The 12,458-nt window shown below is 39.7% G+C and overlaps 1 protein-coding gene across 2 annotated transcripts in view; it reads left to right on the plus strand.

The window, feature by feature from the left end:
• The window catches only part of CLIC5 (chloride intracellular channel 5), a 78,331-nt gene that overhangs the window by 43,675 nt on the left and 22,198 nt on the right, over positions 1 to 12,458 (plus strand). For both annotated transcript variants that reach the window (XM_071742138.1, XM_071742139.1), the window contains exons 2-4: positions 5,028 to 5,137; positions 5,489 to 5,614; positions 6,985 to 7,091. In XM_071742138.1, the coding sequence (XP_071598239.1) occupies positions 5,028 to 5,137; positions 5,489 to 5,614; positions 6,985 to 7,091 (343 nt within the window). The remainder of the gene's footprint in view (positions 1 to 5,027; positions 5,138 to 5,488; positions 5,615 to 6,984; positions 7,092 to 12,458) is intronic.

Consider the following 12,458-nt stretch of genomic DNA (forward strand, 5'->3'; position numbering starts at 1 on the left):
TGGAAAAAAAAAATAATAAAAAAATCCTTACTAAAGCAATACCTTGGCACGTCTGATCTCATGTTTCAGCCAATGATTTTTCCCTACAATGGTGATTTGTGCTATTGTGTGTGTGGTATAATTACTAAGACAGATTATTATTTCTTTAATGGCACAATAAATAGGATGTTTCCTGGCCTGCTCTGCGTTTTGAATAGGATTTTCACCTCCCCTTTGGGTTCTGAGAGTAAGGAGAGTAAGTGTCAAAAGGCAGGCGCCTTCCCAACTTTAAAACAGAGGGTGTAACCATGTCTAATGTGAGTCTAAATTTTGATTTAGGTATGATGAAATCAAATCCCTCCTTAATCCTTACTGGGAAACATTGAGGTGAATTAGCATGCCTGCTTTTGTTAACTTGTTAAAAATCCCTTTGAAAAAGAAATGTGGTTTAGTCTCACCAAATACAACTCCCTGCCTTACCCTAGAGTCCAAGAGAGCACTGGCCCATTGTGCAGAATGGCCTCAATAGGAATAAAAATGAAACAGAGGGAGAATTGATAAAACCAAATATATTCTTTTCCTGGAAAAAATGCAGTGCTTTCTGATATGCAACTCCTTCCAGTGCTGCATTTTTAAGCTGGATGCTTAGTCATTATTAATGAAGATATATTTCTTTAAAGCTGCTATGTCTTGGGAATAACTGAAACTGAAACTTGCTTTTTTCTTCCCCTCTTAAGGTTGTTAAAATAATATACAGTTGTCTGTGTGCATTGCAGTCATTGTGCATGTACCAGCCGGAGTATTTTTTTGGAACAAGTGAGAAAGTTTATTCCAGTTTATTGAATTTATAGCAAAGTAATAGCTTGAACTTTTGAAGAGCTCCCTGTTCATGTTGTTCAGCTGTGCTGTGCAGTGGTTGGAGGCTCTGAATACTACTGCTACGTTACACTAATACTTGGCACTGAGACCTTTTCTTTGCCTCCAGAAACTCTTCATTCTCTTCCTTATTAAGTGGCAGGACGTCTCCCACTTGTGCACACAAATACCACTAAGGTTTAATTAACTCGTTAGAAATAGCTGAAATATTTAAGGAGGAGTGCTTTAGAAATAACAAAAGGATTCTTGTTCCTTTTTGCCATTACTCAGATAGACGTGACTGTAGCAAGTTCCAACCTTTCATCAGTTGGTGTGAAGTACCTGAACAGATGAAATTAAGTAGAAAAGCATCTCTTTGGTGGTTTTTTTTTGTTTGTTTGTTTTATTTTGTTTGGGTTTTTGTGTTTTGGGTTTTTTTTTGTAGCAAAACTAATAATAGTAAGCTTATGTGAATGGGGGTATAAAGTGATGTTTCCAAGATGGAGCAGTAGAATTCTCTAGCAATTAGGCCTCCACAGGTTCTAGGCTTTTGTATTGCTGGGGTCCACATTCATCCACCTAAATTCAGACACTCACTTGATTAATTTGAAATGAAAAGTGACCAGATTCATCCTTTGGGTGTGCATCTTGGCCTTGCCTGCACAGGAGACCTTCCTTTGGGCATCAAAGTTAAACTTCAGTGTGATAAGCATTGGCCAAAGAGTAATCCAGTAAATCCTTGACTCCTTTTTTTTGAGTTCAGGTAAAGTCCTCCTTAGGGAACAGAAGGAACTGGTCATATGCAGGGAGAAGGTGGCTGCTAATCTCTCACAGCTTTGGAAATTAAAATGCACTTTAAGAACTCTGTTTCTGTGATCCGAATGTCTACAAAGCCTGAAGTCTACCCCTAGTAGCAATCATTAAATGAGAAATACCTGGTGTTTCTGACAGGGAAAGTGCATATATCATAAACTTACTCTTTTTTGTAAGTGACTGATCACTTGCTGTGTTTCAGAAAGCAACATGAGAAACCTTTTGTCCTCATTTGTGAGTAACAGCAGGCAGAAATGGTGTTTCTCCAGCTTGTCAAATATTTGTTTTTTTCTTTACACTATTTGAGTTCTTGATCTTGATGAAGGTATTACTTAATTCCTGCATTTCTGAGCCCTTGACCTTGGATGGGCACATAATAGGTTTGAATTTAGGCCTTATTGGGGTGCTTTAAGCAAGCTGTTTTTCTTTGAAGCTGAGTAACTAAGCCTCTCAAGCTCTCTGTTCTTCTTCATCTCCTCCTGGTAGTTAACAGTCTTCACAAGGGATCTCAAGACACTCTGATAAACCTTTGGAGTCATTACCTACTGAGCTTTTGCTCTTTCTGAGAGCTGAACATTGAGTTACTGACTGCTGTTAGAAGCAAATAGAAAGGAGTCATAAAACCAACAGAGACTTGACTATAATTTCTGGAAAAAAAAAGAGCTGAATTTAATGGATAAATTGTGTTGCTGGGGAGATTTTGATTCTGTTCTCTCCTCTGTCACCAGTTTGCCTTGTGATTTGTGGTAGCATTTTGAGTTATGCCAGTCACATGAGATCAAAACCCATGAGTCAGACTCCACCCAAATCATGAGCCTGGCTTCCAGATCCAGGAGCTTTGAATGGAGATCATACTGTACTTTTTTTTTTTTTTTTCTTTAGTTTATCTTTTTCTGGAATTTCCTCTCTCTGTTCCCAACATGTCTCCAGCAATTAATGTTTCTCACTCTTTTGGAAGTGTTGGGAATATATATTTTGACAGTTTGGGGCTGTTAGTTGACCTCAACAATTAATTTCATTTTTGATGTCTAAGTGAATCTTCTTTCTTCCAGACTCTGCATCTTTTGCTGTCCTAAATGGCTTTTGGATCCCTTAACCTCACACGACCCATCACTACTGTGTCTTCCTCACTGCTCATCTGCTTTGTGCTCTCAATAACTCTCTCTGGTCTTGAGAAGGTTTTTCACCATTACCTTGCAGGTGAATGGCGAATGTGTAAAAAGATACAGATCTGGGTAATCCTTAACTTTTGTACGGGAATCTTTAATAGGAGAGAACAGTGAAGTGGTTCTCATGAGTCTCTTGCCTGAGAAAGATGAAACTGTTAGTGCACAAGAAGTGTGTGATGAGGACAGGCAGGAGATGTCTCCATGAAGGATGGAGACCTGTAGGAGGGCTGGAGCTTTGCATATTATTGTAAAACAAGACCCTTTTGCTTGCAAGGTCATTGCAGGACTTGGCAAACCAGCATTTTATATTCACTTTCAAGGGAGTCAGGTGAAAAGTGAATCATGCTTAATGGAGTTATAAGCCATAAGTAAATCCAGAGCAGGTAAGGTGAGAGTCAGCCCTTCTGCCTGCACCCTTTTGCCATCCAGTTCAGTTGTTGATCTCTTTTTCCTCAGGTTTTCCATTTGTAATATATTGTTTGTAGACTCAGACATCTCCATTCAGAAGAATATGATTATGAATGAAATAGTGAAAAAGTCAAGAGGAAATCTGGTGTCCTATTGCTGTTTTCTCCTATATCATTTTCCTCTTTTCAGGAAGGGAAAGAAGTTAAAGGTTCTTGGCAATGATTTAACAAACCAAGGCCAAATCAGTAAATGTGACTTTGCAGTAATTATTATATACATGCAATGCAGTGGGGTTGGGTATTCCCATGGTGACACTGGCATTGTGTTGCCATGAAACTTGCAGGGCAGAGATAACTAACTAGATCCAAATACCTCTAGAATCTGAGTATTTGAAGATGAATATGAACCCAGACAAAACCTATTTACAACCTTATGATGGGCTGTCTCCAAGCCTTGAATTCATGCTCTCTCCATGTTTTGGTGAATAGAAAATGTGGAATTTGTCTTTAATCTCAGAATCTTCAAAAGCTGCATTCAAAACATGAGAAACTTTCATGATGCCTACCAGAAAATCTTTTAGCTAAACATTTCACAAGCAAAGCCTGAATCTGTAGCAACTAGAGACATCTCAAAATGTCCCTGGTTGTGCTGTGAGCATTCCACAGAACTGCAATAATTAAAAGCAATTCCTTCCTTAAGACAGAGAGATCCTACCTCACAGCTTGAATATTAATAAGGTAAAATTTATGATAGCAAACACATTAATATAATATTTTCTCCAAGGGAAAAGAGCATGTGTGTGCTAAGGTCTTTCATCAGCCATTCTTGGGCACACACTGTGTGCATAAAATACAGTTACACAACCCATGTGGATCAACAACGGAAGGTTGGTTGCTTCACCAGGATTATGAGAATCTTTTGAACACAATGGTACCACAAATTAAAATGGAAATCTATCAAACCATTATCATCCTGAAAGCTTTGGCCACAAACGTAATTATTGTAGAAGGATGTTGCCCTTGGAAGCAGCTTTGGCTCAGTTCAAACAGTGTTATTTGTATCCCTCCATGGCTCAAAGTCAGAGTTTGCATGGCTAAGGACCATAAATTTTTAGAGGAAAAAGCAGGCTGTTTCCTCAATGCTAACACTAGCAGTTTTTAATTTATTTTTTTTTTTTGTAATGGTTTGCAGGCAACTCATTAGGTATAAGAGATAGAAACAGAGTGAATGTTCAACAGCTGAAATCCGTGTTGAACCTTAGAAGGATTCAGATGGAGATTTCTGTCTGATTCTGTTTGTTTGTGTCTAAGGCTCTTGCTTTACTAGATGTGAACAAGAAGGAGTGAATGTACAGAGTGCTTGGGTTTAAATCCAGATCTGAAATTCCACATTTTGGATAGTAAAACAGTGAAGCTGTCACAACCTCCAGTCTGAAGGCTTAAATGGAGCAGAAAACCTGTCCTGAGTTTTGTAGTGTGGGCCTGGAGCACTCAGACCTGTAGGAAAAAGAGTAAATGAAAGAAGACAGAGTCTCCCAGATGCTGCTTGCCAGTAGCAAGGGACACATCTCCTTTGCCCTGAACTGCCCTCAGGAGAGGCACCAGGTTTCTTTCTCAAGCTCCTGATGAAGTCTGGATCCTGGAGTAACTCCATTCTTGTGTTGATGGTAAACAGGCACTGTTGGTTATTTTTAAACTGCTTATTTTTCTTTCAGCATCCAATTTTCCATCTTGAGGGAGGTAAGTGACTAACTAGTCTGAAATCTATTTTTTTTTCTTTTTTTTCTCTCTTTCCAACCCTCAGGCTGGTATCGATGGAGAAAGCATTGGGAACTGTCCATTCTCCCAGCGTCTCTTCATGATCCTCTGGCTCAAAGGAGTTGTGTTCAACGTCACCACTGTTGACCTGAAAAGGTAAAAATCATTCCTTTAAGTTGAAATTAATGACTGGGTCCTGTGTTTGCCTTATAGCAAGGCCCCACCAAGTCAAATGAGATTTGTATCTAGCCTAGAGAATCTGTGGTGCACAACAAAATAGTTTGGATCCAGCTTTGGTGTTTTTTTTTATTTTTTTTTAATTTGTGGAATGTTTTTATATTAAACAGGGTGCTTGGGGTAGTTTCAAAGTTTCCTAACCACAAATTATTAAAAAAAAAAAAAAAAAAAAAAAGGAAGGCAAACTGATTTGTAGAAACTATAAATATCTGTGGAACTACCTGAACATAAAGATTAGTAATTTCATTACATTTTTTTTTCTTTTTACAGGAAGCCAGCTGACCTACACAATCTGGCTCCTGGCACCCATCCACCTTTCTTGACTTTTAATGGAGAAGTCAAGACAGATGTTAACAAGATTGAGGAATTCTTGGAAGAGACTCTTGCACCTCCAAAGTAAGAACTTGGGCTTTTTTCAGTCAATATTCCATTTCCTAAGAATGAAAGATGCCCTAAGAGGAGTTCCTAAAAAGCAAAAAGCACTCCCTCCTACAATCTTTACTTAAAGGAGTAATATTTATTTATGAAACTTGCTGGCTTCAGTGAGATGACTTCCATGTGTGAAGGTTCCTTGTATGACTAATATCTGCAGAATGTTTTCTCTGTACACATTTCAGGATGCCCTTGTATGCAGAATTAAGGAGACCAACACTTGAAAAAATCTGTAGGGGTCTGGTGTCCACATTTTACAAAGCTAAATATAACTTGGAATGGATGCTGAGAATTGCCACACAAAATATCTGTGCCAGGAAAAGCATTTTACAGCAAAAATCTGGAGGTTTCTGAGCTGTATGGTGTATTAGAAAGGTTGGAAGAGGAACTGATTACAGAGTATGAGAAGCTGTGGAGGCAAAGTGCTCATTATTCCAGTGAAGAAATGTCAAGAGTCCATGACTGGAAGTTATAACCAAACTAAGTCAGATTAGAAACAAGGCACAGATTTTTTTAGTATGGATGATTAACCATTGGAACAAGTTATCAAGGAAAGGTCCAGATCCACCAGATATGCCTTAGTTAGTCAAACATTTTGGATGTAATACAAGGATAATGGGAAAAAGAAATTGTTGGCTTGTATTTTGGATTTTAAAATCTATGAATCAATGAAAATTGGCTTGGTGCCTTATGGAGTGTTTTACCTCCAACTGAATCAGCAGCTAGAGGCCAATCCTGAGGCAAGAGGTATATCAGATATTTAAATTTGCTATACTGTGGTCCAAGACCACTGAAGTCAGTTTGTGTTGGTCGTTCAAATCGAAATATTACTTTGCACCAGATGTCTATAAAAAAACAATTCAGAGACTGAAACCTTTATGTTCCTTCACATAATACTAACATGCCCTGGGTTACACTAACCCAGGGTAATTCTAACATGCCCTGCTATTCCATCCTGGAGTGCATTTTCATCAGAGGGAATTAGACACAAGCCATTCACAATAGAGTGAGCTGGATGCCAAACTCTGTTTTAACTTTCTGGTGTCTTGGATTGTGGTCACATAAAACACAAGTGCAGTTTTACCTTTTTCATGAAGCCATCCCTGTGCTACCATCTAAATGCCTCTCTCAACAGACACAGCTACTCTTCAGAAGGGCTTGCCAAGCTGTATTTTTTTTTTTTTTTTTTTTTTTTTTTTTTGGAGATGAATGACAGTGTTTATTGCAGCTCCTTGTAGAGGGCTTTTTTCTTCCATCTTGTGAATTGTATCAGCAATCATCACTATCCTGCTGGTAACAAGATGTTACTCTCCACGTTGCTTCTCTCTTTTCAGGTACCCCAAGCTGGCTGCAAAGCACCGGGAAGCAAACACTGCTGGAATTGACATCTTCTCCAAATTTTCTGCATACATCAAAAACACCAAGCAGCAGGATAATGCTGGTGAGTAGGATCATTACCAAATGTACCAAGGAGCTTGTGTGCTCAAAAGTGGAATAATTTTGCTATTTTTTCCATCATTTTGTGTAAACTTTGTTCATATGGTATCAGGTACAGCTACTGATCAACTTGAGATGGTTGGTCCAGCAGACCCAATTCACATGTTGAATTAACTACATCTGTACTAGTAAATAAAAAAGGCCACAGGGTGTTCAGTAGCCCCTTTACCACCTGCCATCCCATGGCTCCTGTTCATACAGCCGAGGATCCCACACTGCTGGTGGTCCATGCTACCTACTCTACACTGCTCAGGCCCTGCAGACAGGACTTTGTGTTTGCTGGACCCAAAACTCTGCTAATACTGAAAATTTAGCAGTGAAGAGTCATTCACTGTGAGGGAGACCAACCCATGCCTCCACCTTTCTTGATTTGTTAGGTGTGACCATCAGACTCTTCCAACTTTTCTCATGATTATATGGTGCTGTGACAGGTAATTTGCTCGTACAAACTGAGTTATATCAAGACATTAAACATAAAGTAATTAAATGAAATAAGTAGCTGTAACAAATGTAATCGTACACTGTATGCTCCAGACTTTCCCCCATATGTTTGTGTGTCAAAATAAATATCCCCCCCAGAAGCTGAATGCCATGCATATCTATACACATCCTACACTGTCTCCCTAATGAAATTGCTTTTCTTCTCTACATTCCTTTCCCCTCAGGGTGGCATCACTTCAATTAGTTTAAGCTCCTGTTGCTTCATGAAAGCTCACAGATTTACACTGCCATGAAATGTTCTAGTAGATCTAGACTATTTGCAGTCACTCACTGATGTACCTCTTACCTTTTAAGCTTCATAGAGTCCTAAAACATGTTAAAAATTGTGCACTTTCATCATACCATTCAGATAAATCAACATTTTTTCAGGTTCCAGCTCTGCCACAGATTTCATCTCTGCACTTAAATTTCATTTCCTGGGTCTGACCCATGAGGTGAAAATGGGTGCATGATGATTTATGGCAGATAAAAATCTACTCCTTCATTTTTTTTTTGCATTGTTAACAAAAGGAAGAACAATTGCAGTGCTTCACTTCTCATGGATGCTAAAAAGTGATTGTTTTTCTCTAATGCTAATGGGATGCTCAGCTAACCTTTGTCAGAAGTTGGAAAAGGAAGATGAATTAAGAGTAAGACTAAATAGATGTTACAGGGAAAATAAAATATCTTGGCCATTTACAAAGAATTTTTATGGTCTGCTCCACAACTGTAAACCTGAAAATCATCTGTGCTGTGCTTTGCACTCTAAACCAGCCCCAGGGGTCTGTCCACAGGCATAATCCCAATTGTTGCTTCTCAGTGCATACAGAGCTGTGGACTCATAGGGGCTGGCAGCTCCTGCAGGAATATCTGGCTGTCCTAGAGGTGTCTGCATCTGGCTATAACCAGAGCTGGAATTCAAGGTCAGGTATCCATCCCTGGGAGATAAGGAGTCTTACCCTGCAAAGTGCCTGTGGCTGGGTCTCCATGTATTTACTGCCTGCAGTGTGATTAATGGGAGCCTTCCCCAGTTCTTCCTGACAGACTCTTGGTTTAGGTACTCTTGAAAATAAAATGGCATTGCTTCCCAATGACAATTTAAGCACACCAAGTTTTTTAGAAAAGAAATGTTGAGCTGCAAGGGAGCAACAATCTTTGTTCCCTGCATATGTCCTCTATCCCGTTTTGTTGCCTGGTTTGTGCTCTTCTGGTATCCACACACACACTGCAATCTTTGGTTGTACTGATACTCAGCTTCCCTCTTTGAAACAGAAAAAATGTTTTTTTTGCTTAACTTTTACAGCTGGAGTCTTGCAGTGCAAGGAGAATAACGCAGGGGGGAGAAGTGTTTACGTAGTACCTATGTGATCTTTCTGTCAATGGAGTGAAGTGCCTGAACACCCCAGAGTCCTTGGGACTTGTGCCATGACAACTAAACCTTCATTTCAGCAGAATAATTGACTTGGAGTTTTCATGGGTTAAGCAAGAACAGGTTTTCCCTTGTCCTAGGAAGTTTACTCAGTTCCCTGTCCCTTTCATCTGAACCTGCAGCACTTATTCTGAAGGTGGATTTGGATGGCAAATAGAGAGTTAATTAAAAGGTAGTTGTATTAGCTTTCTTGAGCAGTGAAAAGACTGCAAAAAGGAAAGGACTGAACAGCTCTACACATATTTCCTATTTCTTCTTGACTGGTATTTTTAAAAAGTGCAGCACGAATCAAAAAGAAATCTGGGGCTCTAGCCCTTATCTGCTACATGCCATTTTGGAGCAAATTCTGATGCCTCATCCTTCCTATATTGGAAGCAGAAGAAGGTGTGTATAGTTTGGTCATAACAGGAAGCATTTTATAAATGAAATTACTTAGGAGAATATGCCATTCCCTGTTTCCACATGAGGAGGTAGGATTTGGCCTGTGGTTATGTTACACAGTTTCTGTGCACCCCAGCCCTCAGATAAAGGTCATGAATCATGTCTCAGAGTCATCCCCTGTATTGGCTCTCAGTTCCAGCTGACTCAAGTACTTGTGTTAATCTGCAAGGCCATACCAGTGACATCAGAAAATGAATTGCTCATTATCAAAATACACAAATAGAAATATACTTGTTAACCAGTAAAAAATAGAAAAGGGAACCCAAATCACAGTATGTAAAGAATTATTTTAATTTCTTTTGACTAGGAATAGGAGAACATTGAGTAATCAAAAGCAGCAAACATCAGGGTTGTTTAAATTATGTCCTCCCATCTTGAGAGTCAAGGAGGTGAATTCATTAATGCCTGGGATATCAGGCTGGCAATTTGTGGCATCAGCCTATCTTTCTCTGTGAGAAGTGTGGGTTAGGCTTAATTGTACATGATCATTCTTCCTAGCATACTGGTTTAGCTGAGGTCATGTGCTGAGGTAACATGAGCTCTCACTGCAGCCCGTGGCTATTATTTCTTTGCAGTAAAGTGGCATGAAGTGGTTGGGATAATTAATGAGATTTATGCAGTATGAGGATAGTGGATGTGAGAATTAATGAGAGCCTAATGCACACCAGAGATAAGCCCTAGCTGGTGTTCCTCCCAGGAGGGTTTACAGCCAGGCTTGTGCAATAATTTCAGACATCAAGTGATGCCATGACAGAGTCTTTAAGTAGCTGATTTATAATTTTTTCTGATAGTGGAAAAGTTACTGAAGGAAACAAGATCTGCAATTTCTTGGTTCTGATGTGTCTGGTTTCTGGTATATAAATGAATAGACACCATGGTACATATGTCTGTTTGTTTCTAAGAGTGTGATACCCTCTGCTGGCAAATATGTGAATGTCTAAAGTAAGCAGCTATACAATCAGGGCTGAAACATCCCCTTACAAAATCGTTTTCCCTATATGAAGACAGTTTCCTCTTACAAATGCAACACTGTCAAAAGAGAAGTGTTTCATAACAACCTATCAATTTTGACAAGGCTTTTCATGGAAAAAATAATGTTTTTTCTGGATGAGTTAAAATTACTTTGAAGTAAAATGCTTTAACATTACAGAGAAAAATAGTGCTTTTTTGTCTGCATTCATGCAGTACTTCATTAGCCACACACAGTTGTGTTTTATGCCTGGCATGGGAGCAGGTGATAACCTTCTTCTGTAAGTCTGTATGGCAATATGTTATTGATCATGATTCATTTACTTACCGAAGGTATTTGGCAGCCAGGCTGCCCTGATTTAATAGTTCCCTGAATTTCTGATTCTTTTTTTCCATCTTTGTTTTCCTAACTTTTCTGTCTTACAATATAAAAACGTTGAAAGGTTTGGAACAGGCTGGCGAGGGCTGTAAGCCCAGAAGCAAACATGCTCATGCCATATCAAAGTCCCCCCACTTTCAAACTTCTTGAAAGGGAAAGAATTGATTCCAGATTCTCAGGATGTGGCAAGCTGTGTTTAAAGAAAGTGTGTGCATTTATTATTTCAATTCAGCTCAATTACAATGAGCTTGATTCCTTCCACCCCCCCCGTGTCAGTCGATAATATTGTAACAGGCTTCTCTCAAAGAGTCATCTCCTCGGCACAGGGTTAGATCCATGTCTCACTTCAGTATCCCAACTGGGATTACTCAGTCCTCTGGCCATTGCCACCAGGCTTCACCACTGGTCATTGAAAGGCCAAGTGCTCATTCACACCAGAACAGGAGCACTTGTGAGAGTTGAGTGGCAGTAGTCTTAAAAATTGTTTCCTGGGCGCTCTTGCTCAAGTTTTCACGTCCAATTTGGGAGGTTATGGATCTTAGTGACTTGAATTTCTAGACAGAGCTCTTCTCTGAGGACAGGAAAGTAACCCAAAATCTTGTGAGCTTTCTTTGGTTCCTTTGGTTGATATTGAGCAAATCACTCAAGGTCTGCACAGTAACCAGGGCAGCAACAATTTTTCTATTCATTGGAGGTGGATAAAATTTAATTAATTGGAACGCTGTGTACATATTCTGTATCCTGCTTATTTTTTCCTGTGAGACTGTATATTGCAAGCCAAGGGGACAACCTATAGTAACCACCCATTAACTGTCCCGCCTAAAATTGTAAGTTCTTTGGCTCACAGAATGAGCCCTTTGATTTCATTTATGAGTTTAAAAAGTTGTTCTTGAATTGAGTTCTTAGGGGGCACCAGCTCCAGTGTGGGTGGGCGCATTCATTAGTGGTACGGAAGGATATTTCACTGTATGGCTCTTCAGAAGGAGCTGAGCTGGGAGACCACCAACATGATTTCATGCAGAGGAATTTCCAGCCGTCTGACCAGAGGACTCCACTTGTCTGGTTTGGATTTACATCAAGAGGCCAAAAATAAAAGCGCATTTAAATCATTAACTTCCATGTGATTAAATGCTGTTCACCTCCTTCAGTAGCTACATCACACTTTGTGGTTAAGTGCGTGAGGTGGGAAATATCTCTCTTTGTGGGCTGTGTATGTACAGGGTATATATGCACACACACACATAGGGCTAGAATTAAAACTGTCCTGCAACAGTTTTACACCACAGAGTTACTCTTACTTGGCAAATAGTCAGACCCGTAGTATTATAGGGATGTGCACAGGCTGGGCTGCGTGGTCTGATTCTTTCTAGAAGCCATCAGGTACTTTCTGTTTAAAGAAGCAGAAAATGACTCCAAAAACCTGTGTAGAATATTCACAGCACTATCAGCTTTGTGGTGAAGAGCCTTCGTGGCACCTGAGCTGAGGTACATAGCTGGGGTAGGAGCTTCTTGATGCTGTGGGTCAGCTCCCCATAACTAACAGAGCAGGTTAAGGAAGGTGTTTGAACCCCTTGTATCTATGGGGTGACAGGGATCTTGGATCAGGCTCTAAT

Source organism: Heliangelus exortis, chromosome 3, assembly GCF_036169615.1.
Source record: "Heliangelus exortis chromosome 3, bHelExo1.hap1, whole genome shotgun sequence".
Lineage (NCBI taxonomy): Eukaryota > Metazoa > Chordata > Aves > Apodiformes > Trochilidae > Heliangelus > Heliangelus exortis.